This window comes from Misgurnus anguillicaudatus, chromosome 19, assembly GCF_027580225.2.
Source record: "Misgurnus anguillicaudatus chromosome 19, ASM2758022v2, whole genome shotgun sequence".
NCBI lineage: Eukaryota > Metazoa > Chordata > Actinopteri > Cypriniformes > Cobitidae > Misgurnus > Misgurnus anguillicaudatus.
The window spans coordinates 5,117,285-5,136,018 of record NC_073355.2 but is presented as its reverse complement, the minus strand read 5'-3'; the positions used below and the strand labels follow the sequence as shown (position 1 = coordinate 5,136,018).

The following is an 18,734-nucleotide window of genomic DNA, read 5'->3' as shown; positions in this document are numbered from 1 at the left end:
GCGCATTTTTGCATTATCTGCACATCTTGATGTTTCCATCCAGTGTTTCCATCCAGCAATACCCCCCCCCAAAAAAAAATAGGTTCATGGAAACATGCCTACTGCTGAATAAAAAACAATTTAAACCAAGAAATATCTCCACTATCATGCACAGTTGCACATGCATGCGTATCTCAACTAACATCCACATGCCAGATCCTATATTATCCACATAAACCACCAAACACGGCATGCACAAGTGCGATATTACAGTGATTACGGTATATTACGCGACCCTAATCCGAATAAACATTATAGAACAATACATAAGTTTTTATATTTTCTGAGGAAAATGTGAGTGGTGTTTGTCCATGCCAAAGCTGCTTGCATGGATATTTTGGATGGATGGAAGAGCACTCTCTCTTATGCTGCGTTCACACCAGCTGCGGTAGAGGTTTCAAGCGCAAGAGATTTCATTGTTTAGTCAATGTGAAGATGCGTTGACGTGCGTCTGGAGTTATGAGGCATTTAGCGTGACGCGGTAGACGCGATTCGACCTCGTTCGCGCAAATGGCGCAAATTGAGGATTGCCGCAGGAAACGCACGAGTAACAATTTTTTACTTTGGCGGGAAGTATCAGAAGCTTGCTCTAGTAGTGACGTGATTACAGGAAGCGAGCGGAGTCACACAAGCCCCTCCTCCTATGACGTGAATTTCCGCGTGAATGTCTCGATGACTAGAATTTCACGCGCGAATAAAGCGAGTAAACTAAAGTTCAAGCTGCAAACTAGACGCGGTAGACGCGATAGACGCGAATTTGATGCCTCAAACGTGGCTGGTGTAAACCCACAGGTAGGAATAAAGAAATAACATTGTCATGCAAGTAATTCGTTCATAAAATTCATTTCACATTAGGTTATAATATTTTAGTGAAGGATCTGTAAATTGATCATGCTAAAACACAACAGCCATTTCACTTTTTGGACTGAATTATTAAATGAAATGGTTAGTTTTATATATGTTAATAGAGGTGAAGCAATAGCAAAGATTCAGACTACACAGCTGTCTGGGTCTATACTGTTGGTCGCCCTAATGCTATCGGTAGACTACCCACTTGGTAATGTGATCACAAGTGAACTATAATGTGTTTTCTTTTTTGTGTTGGGATGTAGAAGATTAATCCAATTTGCTTTGGTGATTTTACTAACTTAAATATGCATTGCATTGCTGATTATTTGCATGACGTTATAAGTTTCTCAACTTTGTTGTGGCACTGGACACGCCCACGTTACATTACCAAGAGTAATTATTTCCTACTTTCAGCAAAATGCAGTCCATGTGAACAACCAATGAAGCTCAAAATATACTTGGGCTTTTATGTGTATGCCAGCGTATGCTTATTGCCGAACATACTACTCCATTTGACTGCACAAACACAAGTGGGTGACAATTGCATGATAGTTTGCCATTTTGCAAACCCACTTGTTCTTGCAAACAATTACAGGTGCATGCCCTAACTTTTTTACGAAGCATACAAATGGCACTTGTAACACAGTTTGACAACATGCACACTGTATGCATACACTAGTATATGTGTATAAACCAAAGTATACTTTGAGCTTCAGACCTGAATTCTGAGCTGTGCAGGTTGTAGCTGTATTATAGAAGCTTTCATGAGCCGGAGATAGACTATACTTGTGTTAACTCATGTTAGAGTCCAGAGCATAGTTAGTTAGCATGTAAGTGATGTCATTTGCTGCCGTTCCCGGGACGAAGCCGGTGTTTTCTACCCATGAAAACACAACAGTGTAGATAGAGGTGATGAGGTCATTCACAGTAAAAGGGAGAAAGCATAGACACTGAAAAATCACTAATGTAAATCTTTAAAAATTATTGACATGAACACATAAAAGGCTTAAGTCACCAAAAAATGACTTCAAAATTCATAGAAGTTGTATTCATCTGTGAAGATCTTGTTGGACAGAATGTGCAAGTGTCATAAACATTTTTTAAACACAGGGCTTATTTTACACTAATCCAAAAGTCTATAAGAAAAATTAATGGGCTTTTTCGCGAGGGAACCAGTGTCTCGTTAACTTCTGGGTTGGCCTACAAAAATATGTCATCCTTGCGGCACTTCAATCTAAACATGAAGAAGAAGGTGGTCAACAAATAACAACATGTGTTTTTCTGATCCTTACATAAAGCTATTGTATAGCTACTATCTGGATACATAAAGTCACATTTTATGTGTCACGTCTTGTTTTGGTGTTCTTTGACAAGATTTATGGATGCAAAAGAACAAACATAACAAAAAATTGTAAATGGATACACACGCAGACCAGTTTCCCTAAAATAATCTGAGAATCATTGCAGGGTTGTAGAAGGCACTCCCTTTTACTGTTACAGTTGTGTTTTAGTGGTGATGAGTGAACAGGGATGAAGACTGAGGTCAGGGTGAATCGTGGGACGCAGGGGAACACTGAGGGAATGCGATTCTGGTGAAATCCTCACCATTCCTTGGGTAACGAGCCAGCCGTCTATGGGCTCCACCTCTGCGTCAAGACCTTTAACACTCGGCTAAATCAACAAAAAAACACCGTACACACGTGAAGAAGAAATCAGCACCCTGTGACCACCTCCGTCTCCATGAGGACTGAAGTGGGTGTCTATCAAGGTATCAGAAATCAACAGAGGTCATTCTGAGTCATTGCACTGGAATAGATGGAATGACAAAACAAACAAAGAGAAAAAGAGCTCCAAACTTTGACCTCTAAACGGTGTCTGCAATTCAACCTCATTTCCAGACAATCGATTTCAACACAGCGCATGTTAGTCATCTGGCCCGAGAGATGAGACTTAAATCACCCATGTTATACTAATGTCACTTAAAGTGCACATATTATGCAAAATCCACTTTTACAAGGTGTTTGGACATAACTGTGTGTTGGCAGTGAGTTAACACTAAAAATGGAAAAAAAACTTATTTTTTAATCCACATTTAACCAAAGCAACTTTATTGCAGTTTTGATTCTCTTAGCAATGTGATGTCACACTGATAAAGCCCCGCCCACGTACACTGACTGACTGGTTAATTTTACCCAAAAGCTTTTCTAGATGTGTTTGTTAACACGCTGTAGCTCTAATGCCGCAAAAAACCAACTGTCCCAGACTGTAATCACAGATATAAGATCTATTTTTATCAAAAAGTGCTCAATGTTTCTTGGTTAGCGAGTTGAGGAGCTGCAGCTTATTTGCATTTAAAGGTACATACATGAAAACCCGAAAAGGGGCATTTTGGACATCCTTTAACAAATGATCTGTGAGGTATTTTGAGCTGAAACTTCACAAACACATTCTGGCAAAGCTGAGACTTATATTACATCTTGTAAAAATGGGCATGATGTGTGCCCTTTTTTAATATCCCATAATACTTAACTCTTTTGTGTTAACACATAAAGAGCGATTTATTTTCCAGCTGATGAACATTAAAACATTGTAATCACATCAAAATCCATTCGAATTTAAAATGTAAAACATGCAGTGTGCGAGCTTAGAATAAACCTAACTTTATGTGCCAACGCTAACATTATTATTAGGGGTGTAAATCGGACAGTTCATTGCGATATGATATGATTGTCTCTGCCTGCGGTGCGATATTTGACGATACATCTGGCCTTTCTTCGGTGCAATTACGGTTTGATTAATTTATCAATACTTTAATCTTACGTGCCAAGTTAAGCGGTTACATTTTTAATAACTCACGAATGCAACCAAAATATAACATGAACATTTAATTAAAAAAGGCACAAAAAAAAAAACTTTTTTAAATGAATAAGAATAAATGATCAATGGAAAAGTGTCACATAAAATCAAGCTTATGACGGCAAGTGTCAAAGTCTTTAGTGTTTTAGCTTGTACTGACAAAGGTTTTCTGCCAATCTGTTTGTCCAATCCAATTTCCAAATACAAAATATTTGAAGAGTTTGGTTCCAAAACGCGATAAACGCCATTTTTGAAAAAAAAAAGAGTTACTGCCAAAATCAGTACTATATTTGGTCAGTAATTAAAAGTAAATTCTTAATTTTACGCAAAATTCAATTTCCGCCGTGTTATTCTGTCATCTTTTCTCCCTTTTCCCCCAAAACGCAATAAACGCCACTCCTCCTTTTCTACAGAATGCAATAAATCCGCTCCACATATTACAGAGCACCATTCCACGCAATGTAAAAAAACAATGGTGGCACGTTGAGTACACGGAATCCTAGTTTTCCTCATCTTGTACTTCGTGATCAACAAACAAACAAAAACAAAATAATACTTTAATTGCATTGGTAAACCTGTGGTGGTTTTCTGTGACGGGAAAGAAACGTAAGCCATCAACATCTAATAATTTACGCGAGAGGCACTCGGAAGACGGTCGCTTGTTCTCCCGACAGCATCAAGTTTCTGTCATGCTAACACATTGACCCCAGCGGATCTTATGAAAAACTTTCCAAAATTTTACAAAAATCGATGAGGACCAAAATCGCTGCAAAATGTTAAGCGTCAAGTAAAACCGCGCAGCAATGACAGTGTTCTTAATATGACAAAGTAAGTGTTTTGATTAATGACATTAATGTTTATTTTTTTAATCAGTGTGTACAATTGTTCAACTAAATGAATATAACATGGCAAAGATGAATGCACATTTATATATTGATTCAATAGATTTATTGCATTTTGTGGAAAAAATAATTCGTTTTTATAATAATAAATCTTTGAAAATCAAGTTATGGATTTGAATTTCTTTATGTTTTTATAACCTAAAGATGCTATATGAAAGTTTGTAACAGAAAATACTGGTTTTCATCTTGTCACTTGGTATAGAAAACACGTTTTTTCTGAAATTTGTAGATTTATTGCGTTTTGGAACCAAACTTTTCATTTCCAAAACCACGATTTGTGTCCAATAGCAATCACAACGTCTTCTGTCTCTTTTGCTGTGTTTTCACTGCTACAACCGCTTTGTTGACGAATTGCTTTCACTTGCAGACACTAGCACATGAAAATAAACGAAAAGCGCACTTTGTTGGAAATGCGTAGATGAATGTAACGTCAAGGAATGAGGACAAGGAGAGTGTCAAAATAAAGGCATCTCATATCGATAATTTATATGCTGCATTGATGCATCATACAGCTAGAAATAGATCCATATCGGTGTATTGTCACACCCCTAATCAATATCAACACAGTTATCGATCTTGGTGTGAACGGTCCTTTATTGTTATTATCATAAAGTGTACCTGTAAAATCTGATATTTTACATTTTTGATTGGGTGAAATTTCTAGGTTGCTATGATATTTATATTTTATATAATTTTTTGGTATATTTTTTTTAACTTTGTGTCTTTTCTTTAAACAGAGACAGCAGTAATACTAAATTCAGAGTTTAATCGTAAAAAACACTAGGGATGCACCGATATGGAAATTTTGGCCGATACCGATAACCGATAACTCTTTAAATTTGGGGGCCGATAACCGATATCTATAGGCGGATAAATATTCATATTATTTTCACAATGAAAAACTCGCAGACCGCGGACATCTTGTCTTTGCGCTAGACTAGCATACTCTTCTTAAGCCCGCAACACGTGTCATCTTCGTGCTATGTCACAGAAAGCACCAATTAAAACTCCACATGGCCAGCAATGAGCAAGTGAAGTGGTTCAACAAACCAAAATAATCCATAATTTATCGGCTTTCATTTATCGGCCTAATTGTGCTATCAGACCGATAACCGACAATATTAAAAATAAGCAGTTATCGGCTGATAACGATATGTCGGCCGATATATCGTGCATCCCTAAAAAACACCCTTTGGCAGAAACTTTTTCACATGGGAAATTTTCACAAGGAATGAACATAACAAAACTGTCTTGTCTAGACAGATGTAACAGCCAGCCAAACTAGCAAAGCCAAGCTAAATCTGATGTTATCCACACTAGTTTGGGAATTAACAAGCTGTGGCATGTTACGCTGAAGACTAACAGTAAATATGTCATTTAAGGCTTTGGCATAAGAACCCTCACATAACGCAAAAAGTGACAATGCAAAGTCTAGAAATATTTAAAATATGCCATTCAAAAGTATTAAGGGGTCCCATATTCAGAGATAACAGCATGCATACACTCATCTAAATGTGTTTAGAGAGAAATGGCATTAGTTTCTCCACAGCCAACAGAACCGCACAAAACCAAACCCTTCACCACAATAAGTGACATAACTGCAGAGTAAACACATGTTGAGAGAAACTCACCCCTGTTGCATTCTGCTGTCTGATGTCTAAAGCAGACGCTAAGCCAACCAGAGCCTGAGGTTCCTCGTATATAACACTGGAAAATGAAACGAAAGCACTTAAGAGTCGATATTCTGTGTGGTGGTAAAGCTGTAACGGTGGAAATGGAGACTCACTTTTTGCGCTGGTCGGCCAGAGAGCTGGATCTGGTATGGGCGAACATATCAAAGTCATCTTTAGGATTGTGAGCGGTCAGAGAGTTGAGGGTCCCGCTAACACTGTCTGCACCCACATCTGATGAGAGGAAAATGAGTTATATCTTCATGATGAACATGACTATTGGATCTGCATGGCATTTGTGTGTGAAGTGATGCTGTTTGTTCAGGTGTAGTGAGAAATGTTAAGAAGCAAAGGGTATGTTAACCGTGTTACGCTAACTAAGCTAAATTAAAGAGTTCACCCAATTATCCAATATATAAACAAACTGTTGTTAAATAATTACTCTCCTTTCATAAAAGAAAAATCCCAATAATTTACTCACCCCCATGTCTTCCAAGATGTTTATGTCTTTCTTTGATTAGTCAAGAATTTAATTTTTTTGAGAAAAACATTCCAGAATTTTTCTCCATATAGTGGACTTTGGTGGACCTCAACAGTTTACAGTTTCTAAACGATCCCGATAAGGTTAAACGATAAAGGGACGTATCGATTGAAACCATTGTCATTTTTACAAAAAAAAAGAATAATAATGTAGGGGAGAGTGGGGGCGAAAGTACAGTTTTTCAGAAAAACTTCATTTTAAAAGATAATGTTATAGACAGATATATTTTTGCTGTGGTCAATAATTCACAAGTGTGGTCTATCTATAGGGCTTATTCGTAAACACCGGAAGTCACTAACCGCGGCCATCTTGTTGACATGACATCTGTCCTGCCCCTAGCCGCACGTAGATTTGAGTTGAGGGTAGCAGTAGCCTAATGGCTTAATCTCGTCTGTATTAAGAGAAGATGAGCTTGATTATTGTGGAACCATATCAAATAGACCCAATAGCTTTAAGTAAAGATCCGTCCTTATTGCCAGCCGTAACTTATCCGGATATTTATAACTATATCGTTCATACAGTATCCGCATTCATCATACAAGCACTGAAGCGCCGTTCATATTATAACGATAACTATAACGATAACTATATCATCGTCCACATAACCAAACAATACGTTTATGCTAATTCGCTCACGGCACTCGCGCAAATCACTTGCCTTTAATATTGCTTGTAATAAAAAACTTTTGCAGATGTCCTCAACACGCTGCGTTTTGCGTAACTCTAAACAGTGAATCTAATAGTTTGTGTAATCTCTTACCTTTTGGCATAACAGTTAGTTAATGTAATAGATTAAAAAGCATTACGTAGTCAATTTTCACAGCAACTGGAGGTAATCTAATGTTATAGACCTCAGCAATGAGCTTCACTGTCATTTTAAGTGGCCGTGCACTTGAAGTTCAAATAGATTTTAATGCTATCAATGGTTTATCTTTCATCAGGTGGGAAAAATCGCTCAGAAAGTGATCCCAATGATGTCGTTCATTGTATCTGTCGTTATAGTTTTGGTGTGAGCTCCGCTATTCTGTTTAATATAAAACGATTTTCAAAACTATGTGAACTGCCCTTAATTCCCTACCTAGTATCAATGCCAGACCTATTATTATGTTCATATAGTTATTAATACTAATTTAATAACTGTCTCAATTTATGGCAGCTTATTTGAAAGAGCAGTTTCAGCCACTGCTTACAGCTAACCATATGTGATCAAATTATGGGGACAGAATTGGCTGTGAGCATATATCACTAACGTTACCTGTGAAAAAATGATGGGGACTTTGCTGTTGGGGGTCTCTCCTTCGCTGGTTCAACTCCTCTGTCTCCTTCCTTTCATGTTTTCTGACAGTCGGTATCGCATAAAAACTAATTCCGGGGTTCTTTTTGCTGTTGTTAGAACATCCGTGTATTACACCACACACCATCGCGCGGTTTAAAAAAAAATTACACCGATAATACCATGCATAATACCCACGCTGCCTCGCTTGTCAATTGACAGACTGACAGTTTTATGTCAACAATATGGCCGCCGCGAACATTGATGACGTAGATCGAATAACCCCTATACCAGGTGGAATTTTGTAAAAATGTTAAACGACTTCAGTATAATTTCACTTTAAACATAAGTAGTGAATTGTTACTTTTGACCCCACCTGCAGGGACGAAAGTAACACAACAAAACAAGATAGATTTTTGTGTTACACGTTTTTATTAAATACACATGACTATGACCTCGTTAATATGTAACTGCAAACATATTTTGTAATTTATCTTTGTGAAAAATAATGAAATTCCATTTTCATTTTTAAATTTGAGTTTTATCAAATGTTTTAAAAGCAACAAACAGTAAAAACTTAAATTGTTGAAAATATAAATTTTTCAACAGTTTAAACTACCGAGCCCCTAAGGTGACATTGAAGTAAAAAAATCTAAAGTTTAATTTCATGTGCTCACGTGAAACTTTTATGTGCTCACGTGAAACTTTCGCTTTCATGTGTGATACTTTCACGTGCGCACGTGAAACTAAACTTTTTTTACATTTTTGCGCCATGTCCCCTTAGGGGCTCCGTATTGAACACTTATGAAAATGAAATTAAATCAAATTAGAATAATATAAATTTTCAACATATACAACAGTATTAGCAGCAGGACAAAAGTTACAAGTGTTACTTTCGTCCCAACAGGATCTCCTCACATTTAAACCCAATTTACTTTTATTTTGAAAAACTCTGTTGTGAGCACTAAATAACCTGTAAATTGATCAGTACTTTAACACATGAAACCAGAAACACAACGCGTTATAAGAAAAAAATTACCGCTTTAAGAATTTACTTTTCATGGTTGAAAACACCTTTCTGGATCTACACGCAGAAAACGATGAGAAAATAACGCAATATTTGTCAGCTCTGTCAAGGGTTTGTGTGCTAAAGATGCCGTCGTAGTCTGGGATGTAAATGTTATCAGGGCTCGGAGAAAATCGCTTTGTTACTTTCATCCCAGGTTACTTTTGCCCCGGTTCTCCCCTACTTTTAAATCATAACTTCTCGTCTTGCACTAGCCGTGTGACGCGCCAGCACGACTTTTACGTATTATGTAATCACTTAATTTCTTCTCGACTGAACAAAGAAAGACAAAAATCTAAGATGACTTTTTTTTTTATTTATGAAAGTGGAGTAATCCTTCAATTAATTATATTGGATATATTTAGTGTATCATTGAGGACTATCGACACTTTAAGTGTGTTAATGCTATTACTTTACTAAAAGGCCGAAAATTCTTATATGAGCTTTCCCAAAATACAGTCAGACTATGAAGTATGTGTTTATGTACGTGTATGATCCTCACTGAGTCCTGCCAGCTGTGTGGAAAGAGATGCAGCAGCATCAGGTGGCTCCAGGGTGGATGCAGGTGTATGAGCGGATGTAGAGATGACCCGAGGAGTGACCACAGCCGGAGAACCAGGACCCAAATCGATCAGATTATCCTCCTCTGATGCTGCATTCAGAACCTGGGCACACACACACACACCTATTTAATCTTCCTGTTATATATATTTATAACTACTAAATACATAATGAATAACATTATTGTTGTTTACATTGCATTTATTTCGTTAAAATTATAGTAAGTGCAATTTAAAGTATAAAACTACATAACAATTCCTAAGATATTAGCTAAAAGTTTATTATTCAAAAATGAAGGCTATAGCAAAAACATCATGATACACACTCGCACATTCACATACAAGGGTAAAGATTATAATTTTAAAACTGAACAGCCACAGCCTCTGCTATAATAGTTTTAAACATACTTGCAAATAGGGTTAAAAAGACAGCTGCTACAGTGTATGTGTGTTTGGAAAAAAGCAAGAAAGAGGAAAATAGCATGTGTATTTATAAGGTCTAAAGGGTCTACAGCCATCACCACACCAGTAATATCTATACAACAAAACTCATCATACTTGCCTCTCTCAGCTAAGCAACACGCAAACAATGAAATAAATGAAAGAAAAAAAAAACATTCACAGATGAGCATGCGTGTATTAGTAAATGAGACAAACATGAGCCATTAATGAAACAGCAATAATATGGTCAACAAAAATGAACGGCAAGTTAAAAGAATTTAATTCTCGCAGAATATGCGACAGTACTGCGGTGTCAAACTCACCCCGTTCTTCTGCGCCGCTCTGCCTACCCTGAATCTCTCATACCTGTGAGAACAAAGCGCTGATGAAATATCAAACATCAAAAGAAATGTGCTTTCGGGCCCTGTGCGTTCCCTGTAGTTCTGCAACAGAAATCAAAGGGAACGCCGGGTTGCGTGCAGGGTGCAAAACATTCAAGTCAAAGAGCTGTCAGAAAAAAAACATTAATGATGGAAAGTGTTAAATTATGACAGACAGCTTCTCTCACCTCTCGTAGCGCAGGAAGATGTTGTTTAAGTCATCGTTGGTGTGCAGCAGCTCTTCAGTGACCTCCTCGTTGGATACGCGAGAGATGAGCTCCACCACCCTGTGCTGCATGGCTCGACATGTCCGGTTCAACTCCTGATCACACACACCAGAGACACATCGTGATCTTTACGTCTGGTCCTAATATCATTTACTGTGTCATTACAAACCCATGGGACTTTCTTTAGGGGAAATTACAGTGAATATTTAGTCCACTTTTTTAAGATAATATACATTAATGGGTAAATAAAATAACATAACACAAATGTATTATTCATATTATTATTATTATTAATATTGTTCAAATAATATATGTGACCCTGGACCACAAAACCAGTCAGAAGGGTCAATTTGGTTTAAAAATGAAATTTATAAATCATTATGTGAAAGCTAAATAAATAAACTTTCCATTGATGTATATTTTAGTATAGTATAATATTTGGCCAAAATATTGAGAAAATCACCTTTAAGGGGGTTGCACACCGGACGCGCGGCTCAGCGCCGCGTCGAGTCAGGTCTAGGACAACTTGGAGGTAACAGGAAGTGCACAGTAGTGCAAGCTTCGTCAGATAGCATCTACTTCAAAACGTGAGTGGAGCGACTTGAGCAACTTCCTGAGTCGTAGCTGGACGGCGCGGACAGGCGCCACCTGTTGGCGTCAGTGTGGATATACTCATAGAAAACAATGTGTTCAAATTTTTTTAGAATGGCGTGGCGCTGAGCTGCATGTCCGGTGTGCAACCCCCTTTAGAGTTATATTATACATATGAAGAGTTTTGTTGCAAAAAACGTGATAAATCAGTTTTTTTTATTGTTCAGAAATCTCGTTTTTTGGTTGTGCATTCCAATTAATATCAATTCAGCAGCAGTTGGTTTGTTTTGATTTCATAACTTAAAAAATACAGCTAAGTAGCACTATAAAACAATGTAATAACATGATAACATAATAATAAACATGTTTTGGCAAAAATGTTAATAAACAGATTTATCTCGTTTTGCAACTAAACTCTTCGTATATTTATGGTAGGAAATGTACAAAATATCTAATCTTTACTTAATATCCTAATGACTTTTTGGCATTAAAAGAAAATGTTATCATTTTAACCTGAACTATGTATTGTTGGCTATTTCTACACATATACCTGTGCGACTTAAAACTGGTTTTGTGGTCCAGGGTCACATACTGTATAATGCACAATCATGATCAGATATGGCCCCTTTGATTTCTGCTTTAAAATACTGTGTTACTCTGCCCTCTTGTGATGGAGAGTAAATCAGGGATTCTCAACCTTTTGCAACTTATGGCCCACCAATGATTGGTCATTCGAGGACAATCTTTCCAAATATGATAGTATGAGCGAAGAATAACAGAGAAATGATGCCTTTCAAATCACTATGAAGTGTATTAAAGGTAAAAGGTACCCCTAGGTGGTGTGTAGACGAATAATAAATGCCATTGCTTCCAATGGGTAACCAAACCACAGGTGTCATTTCCAGTGGAAACAAACATTTAAAGTTCCACCTTTTAGGCGTATGAAGCGTATATGAAATATATGAACTTTGGTGGATATTCACGTCATGTTAACCATTCAGGAGCTTGCTCTAGTAGTGACTTGATTACGTGGCAAAAATACGAAACAACAATGGAGGACAAAATCATTGTCGCTGTATGTAGACACCCGGAGCTGTTGACACATCAGAAACAGGAATAAAAAGGATCTTGCTTGGAAGAAAGTGAGTGAGGAGGTCTGACAATCTGGACGCTCTTTACTCGATTTGAGCTATATATATACACATATTGAGACTGCAAGCTAGCTAAAGCCAGCAAATTAAGCATATTTGCATCTGAATTGAATGCGCAAATGATGCAAGTTAACTGAGGCAAGCAAATAGTGTGATTTATTTGCTTCATTCGTGTCTGGTGTGAACGCACAGTTAGACTTTATCTTTCTGGTACTCAAGGGTAGTACCCAGTTACATCTTTAAAGTAAAAATATACAGCCATCAAATAAACTTAAGAGACCACTTTCAGTTTTTCTAAATGTACTCTTTTATAAGTGTGTATTTAGGTAAAATCATCATTTTAAAAAAGATGTTTTTATTTGCATTTATTTACTGAGAATTGAAAAAGTGGTCAAATTACAAAAATATTAATATTTTGAATACTGCAACAACACAGTACTATGTTTTACCTATAGGAAGAGTTCAAAATTAAATATTTGATGGAAAAGACGAACCCTGATTTTAAATCACATCTTTCCTGTGTATTGGCATGTTCTCAGTTTTCTTTGGTTAGAATTCAACAGATACTGGACTGAAACGGTGGCAATACATGCAGAAATCATGAAAGGCAAAACTGGAGTGCTCTCTTAATTTTTTCTCTTTTATTTTTCGGGGACTGTATTCAAAACTAATTAAATGCATCTTTATGTGACACATAAGTCAAACATCTGAAACTACCATGTACGTCACAAAATTAAAGGGAAGTAAAAGGGAAAACCCTGAGTGTCAAAAAGTGATGCATAATGCACGTCAAAAAGTGGTGCAAAAGAAGGGGATACCCAGTGCGTTCAAAAGTGATATACACTGCAGGAATGAGGCTTTTGCTTCTTTTCAGGGTATCGCACACCGAAGAGACACAGAATTTGAAATATGTAATGAATAGACGCGGAGGTGCGATGTGCGACCCCCTTAACCTAATGTGTATTGACTGGATCTAAATAAATAAAATAAAAATAAAAAAAGTTTTATCTGACGTTGTGAAGTGATTGTTGTTGTGATATTCAAACATAAATGGGTTTTTAGATCATGCATCTTTAATGGGCGAAAATAACAAGATTTGTAAATTAAGAATTGATGTCGCAGCCCACCAGATGTCGCTTCAAGGGTTGAGAATCACTGATCTAAACCATCCTAAAATTTCTGTTTGCCCATTTGTCACTTTGATTCATTAGAAGGCAGTAGGAAATGATGCAGCACAAATGTGGGAAAGGGATTTGGAAATACCGGAAGTTGGACCAAATGGACCTAGTAAAAGTGTACTGAGACCTGAAGCAGTTCAAGATCAGATGCCTCCTCTTGCCCCGGCACCATCTCCGTCAGCATCTCTGACATCACTTTAATGTTGCCACGCACAATATCCAGCTCACTTCTCAGCCTGGCGATCTGCTCACAAATAAACAAAATACTTGCAAATCACAGTAAAAACACAAACAAATACAGCTGCTTTCCTGACAGAACATTATCCTTAAGTTAAAAACCTAAAACACTAAACCTCACGTTAAAACTTTGTAAATAAAAGACAAGAAAAGCTGAGACAGGAAAATTCGATTTAGACCCTCATGCAAACTGAGATACATAAGTCCATCATCTTTCAGATGAACACATTTGGAGTTATATTAGTAAATGTCCTTGCTCTTCCAAGCTTATAATGGTAGAAAACAGAAATCATTGAATAACTTCTGACTTTAACCCCCCCCCCAAAAGTGCATTCATCCTTCACAGAGGTAATCCACACGACTCCAAGGGGTAATAAAAGTCTTTTGTGGGTAATCGGTGTAATTTGGTGAGAAAAACATGCAGCAAATCTTTAAAAAATTTGCAACAAAGGAAAACAAACAAATGCGAATTAGGTGCATTTCCATCAAGTTGTTCGAGCGAATGACCGTGATATTGGTAACCTAGTAACCAACAGTAAATAAATCAAGACACGCTTAGAAAATGGAGACAGTATGTAAGTAACTAAATGCTATGCAGTATGCACAGAAGAAGGAATGCAGCATTTTTGATGCAGGCACTAGCAGCAAGGGCATTAAGTTGATGTTGAGCCCCCATATATGGTAAAGAAAACTTTAGGGGAAACAGCTAGACACTCAGTCCCAAGGGTTTAATGTTCACTACATCAGAATTTAATCGGCAAATGCATTTTCATCTCCCATTATTCGTATTTGGTCTTGATCGCTTAAGTCAAAAACCACCCCAAGCGAACTTAAAAACATTTTGCGAATTAAGAGATTTTTATTCGAAATTTGCCATTTCCATTACTCGTTTTTGATGCAACATTTCAAAATGTGCATAAAACCATGGTGATGAAAACATGGCTACTGTTGATCTAGTCTATTGCTTTCATATATATTCACATATTTCAAAACATATAAGTATTTTCTAATGCAAAAGTTGTTTCAAAACGTATGCTACTGTGTTTATGCTAACACTAAACGATTAAAGCTGGTTTTGAAACACAGCTCTATTCTTGCTCATCCTCGTAGCAAAAATCTGAATGGTAACAGGCTGTAGATGACAGTGACCTGCTCTGGGTTGGCTGTAATGGGACCCGATACAGTCGGGATCTGGGTGGGGTTAAAGTTGTTGGTTGCAGCAGCAGCAGCAGGTTTAGGAGCGGTCCGAGATGCTGTCTGGGGCTGGGAAGGTGCTTTGTACTTGTGTGTGCCTGGATCCACCTCTGGGACACCCTAAAATGACACAAGAGACAAAGTGAAGGACAATAAAGGAAAACATGCAAGGTACGTTGTCTTAAATGTTTCTCACCCGCTGTGGTGTGTGGATAGGTGACAGAGCGTCCAGGTCTGCCATGGGAAACTCAATGCCCTTTCTTTTAAGCTCCTCATACATTTGCACGACTCCAGTGAGGTCGGGGCTACTCCTAAACGCATCTGCCCAAGCCTTGGGTAAAACACAATGTCAATAAATGAGATGTCATTTTGCTTCTTATACCCTGTCCTTCTTTAACCCCTGTAACTAATGACTGTCCTTGGTAGAGTAAATACAATGGGAATAATTAGGGTCCGTGCAGATGGAAAAAATGGGCAAATTTGGCATACCAGATGCTCTGGCATGTCCATTTGTGGCAGCTGTAGAGCCCTCCAGCTCTGCAATTTAATTACATTTTTGGATTTGTACTGAGATTGTCCTGTGTTCAACTGTGCCAAGTTTTGTGAACTTTGAATAGGATTCCCAAAATATATCTCACTTAGTCATCCGAGTCATGCCCAAACATTTAATCTCTCCTTTGCACTAGTTGCCAAACAAGTTGGCAAATCATAAGTTGTCATTTTAGTGGCTATAAAGATGGTGGCTTAACATCAAATGGTCGTTCAAAATGAAATTTTCCACACAATTTAAAGCAGCCAAAGATGTAAAAATGTACAATCCTAGAAAAAGACAGAAGTTCACTCTAACCATGGCAGTCACGAGTGTTTAGTTCATTTACAATAGGAGAGCGGCAAAACAGGGACGGTTTCACAAGCGAAGCGTAGACCGAAACACACACAAAAAGATTATCCAGCCCTCACGTGGTGACGTTATGTACCATCCGGCCACCATCTTAAATGAGTTTGACACCCCTGCCCTACACCCATCCTGATTCCAATGCCCATAACACTGCAATACGTGTTGGTGTTTCAGTTCACCTGGATCAACGACAGCACTTTGTCTTGCACTATGGCGGGAGGGTTGTTTTTAGGAGTGATAATCTTCACCATGACATCTTCGATGAAGTCTCTGTTAGCGACGAGAACATGAAAACGATGTCCGCAGTTCTTTACACAGGTCTCCAGCACCTATATGACAATAAAAACAGATCAAGTTTGGTCTTTAATCAACACCACAGCTTAAAATAAGCTTGAGCTCATCCTCTCAATTAATATGTCAGAGACTGAAAGAAGATTTTGGTCCCTGATCTTTAACTACAACAGTAGTTTGTTAAAGTAGAGTGTCTCATATAAACAAAGACATCATGTCCTATATCACTCACAGTCAGAGCCAGCATGACTTCCCGGAAGTTTCTGTTGCCATTCAGCCTCTTCTTCACCGCACGCATGGCATCTTTGGGCCTGTGGGGATATACAGCTTAAAAGACTACATTCCCTTACAAAAATAAAGTTTTAAAATATTTATGGGAGGAAAATGTACAAAATGTCTTCATGGAACATAATCTTATGTTAGAAAGAAAAATCTATAAATTTGACCCATAGAATGTTTTTAAGGCTCTTGCTACAAATATCCCCCTGCTACTTATAACTGGTCTTGTGGTCCACACCAGGGTCACAATTTATCGACAGTTGTGTTCAAAAGAATAAAGAAACCCATACAAGTTCAGAAAAACTAAATCATGAGATAATTTAAATTTTTAGGTGAACTATCCCTCAAATCCAGTCAAATTTCTTACAACCATTCAAATCCATACATGACAAAGGTAGTAACTTCAATGAAAGGCCTTTTGTTGATGCTTTTCACTACCAGCAAGCAAGCAAGCAAATTTTATTTATATAGCACTTTCTAAACAAATTAATGCAATTCAAAGTGCTTGACAAAAAAACAATAGATACAATAATTAATACACTTAAAAGGAACAATTAAAGACACACTATGCAGTTATTTTACCTTAATATAACAGCTTCAAAATTATTTCAGTGGTAAACAAAGTCATAGTAGGGTGAATCATCCTCCTGTTGAAGCTCGTGGAGGACGCCGCTAGCAAAACCACCAATGCAAGCTTGAGAGAACCACCCCTGACAAATCTCGCGAGAATCACGACTTGCTTTACAGCAACGACGTCACACACGTTAGGCTTGTTCGGCTTCGTGTGGCGCTGCAAGAACCGACCGCCGGATGACGTCGAAGTACCGCGAGAATGATCCGAGACGGCACTTTGACGTCATCCGGCTATCGGTTCTTGCAGCGCTGCATGAAGTCGCTCAAGCCTATAAAAACAACTGCACGCGCGAATTTGAAATGTTAGGCTAAACGATCTTGTTGATGGACTAGTAAGTAAATCTCTCATTTGTAAACTTGTTTGCGGTCTATGTTGTATGTTGTTGCGCTTGCTTGTAGTATGTCATGCGATTATCATGACAACCGTCAATATCTCACATAATTATCAGGACATAAATAAGCCTAGAGGTTGTAAATAGTGTAAACATGCACAATTTGCAAACTATTATGATAAATAGCAATAATCATGTATAGTGACATTATAAAGAACAACGTAATGAAATAAAGCAACTTACATAACTAACTTTGTTATGGCATTTTGTAATGTTTACTTGTGATTTAGCTGCAATCATGTAAAAATGTTATAAGCTAGCAAACGCGGTATTTTATTATTATATGCACTCTACACTTGGAATAAACTTATTATTATCCTATTACCATCATCTGTAGTTTAGTAGACTATGCAGTAGCCTAATATTTGTATGAAATTGTGAAACATTACCTGGTCATTATCTTTGGAGTACTAGAGTGGGAAATTACGACAGTTGCAAGTATTCTCCAGCGACTCTAGAGGTCGCTGTTTGACAAAAACGCAGAAAATGCATAGAGCGCGCTAAACAGTAAAATAGACACATTAAGATACATAATAAGAATAGAATGTATAAGAATCAAAATATGGAGGAAAAAAAATAAAATACATGATAACAAACAAAACAAAACACAAAAAATAAAAAGATTTTTAAAATCAATTGGAAAACTAAGGTAACCAGTGTAATGACTTTAATACTGGTGTAATATGATCTCTTTTTTTACTTTTGTCAATATTCGAGCAGCAGTGTTTTGGATTAATTGTATTCTTTGGTAGACCAGTAAGAAGGGCATTACAATAGTCAAGTCTGCCAGTTATAAATGCATGCATTCATTTTTCTGTATTGCTCAGAGAGAGAGAGAAATGATCTTACTTTAGCAATGTTCTTGAGATGATAAAATGCTGTTTTAGTAATATTACGTACATGAGCTTTAAAATTAAAATCAGAATCAAAGACAACTCCTAAGTTTTTTGACACTTGGCTTGGGTTTAATCAGAGTACATTAGTTAAGGCATCAATTTCTTTCTCTTTTTTTTTTGTTTCAATAATAGGCATGGGCCGGTTACCAGTTTAAAGGTATACCGAGGTTTAAAACGGTCAAGGTTTCAA

General features: G+C 37.3%; 1 protein-coding gene across 4 annotated transcripts in view; it reads right to left on the bottom strand.

The window, feature by feature from the left end:
- Positions 1–18,734, bottom strand: part of tom1l2a (target of myb1 like 2 membrane trafficking protein a) — a 42,466-nt gene that overhangs the window by 8,169 nt on the left and 15,563 nt on the right. For 2 of the 4 annotated variants that reach the window (XM_055184324.2, XM_055184331.2), the window contains exons 3-13: positions 16,577–16,655; positions 16,233–16,382; positions 15,352–15,486; positions 15,111–15,275; positions 13,852–13,968; positions 10,766–10,899; positions 10,521–10,563; positions 9,699–9,861; positions 6,433–6,550; positions 6,278–6,353; positions 2,494–2,559 (exon numbers count right to left, since the gene is read on the bottom strand). In XM_055184324.2, the coding sequence (XP_055040299.2) occupies positions 2,494–2,559; positions 6,278–6,353; positions 6,433–6,550; positions 9,699–9,861; positions 10,521–10,563; positions 10,766–10,899; positions 13,852–13,968; positions 15,111–15,275; positions 15,352–15,486; positions 16,233–16,382; positions 16,577–16,655 (1,246 nt within the window). The remainder of the gene's footprint in view (positions 1–2,493; positions 2,560–6,277; positions 6,354–6,432; positions 6,551–9,698; positions 9,862–10,520; positions 10,564–10,765; positions 10,900–13,851; positions 13,969–15,110; positions 15,276–15,351; positions 15,487–16,232; positions 16,383–16,576; positions 16,656–18,734) is intronic. The other 2 variants (XM_055184341.2, XM_055184348.2) reach the window with 1 other exon arrangement.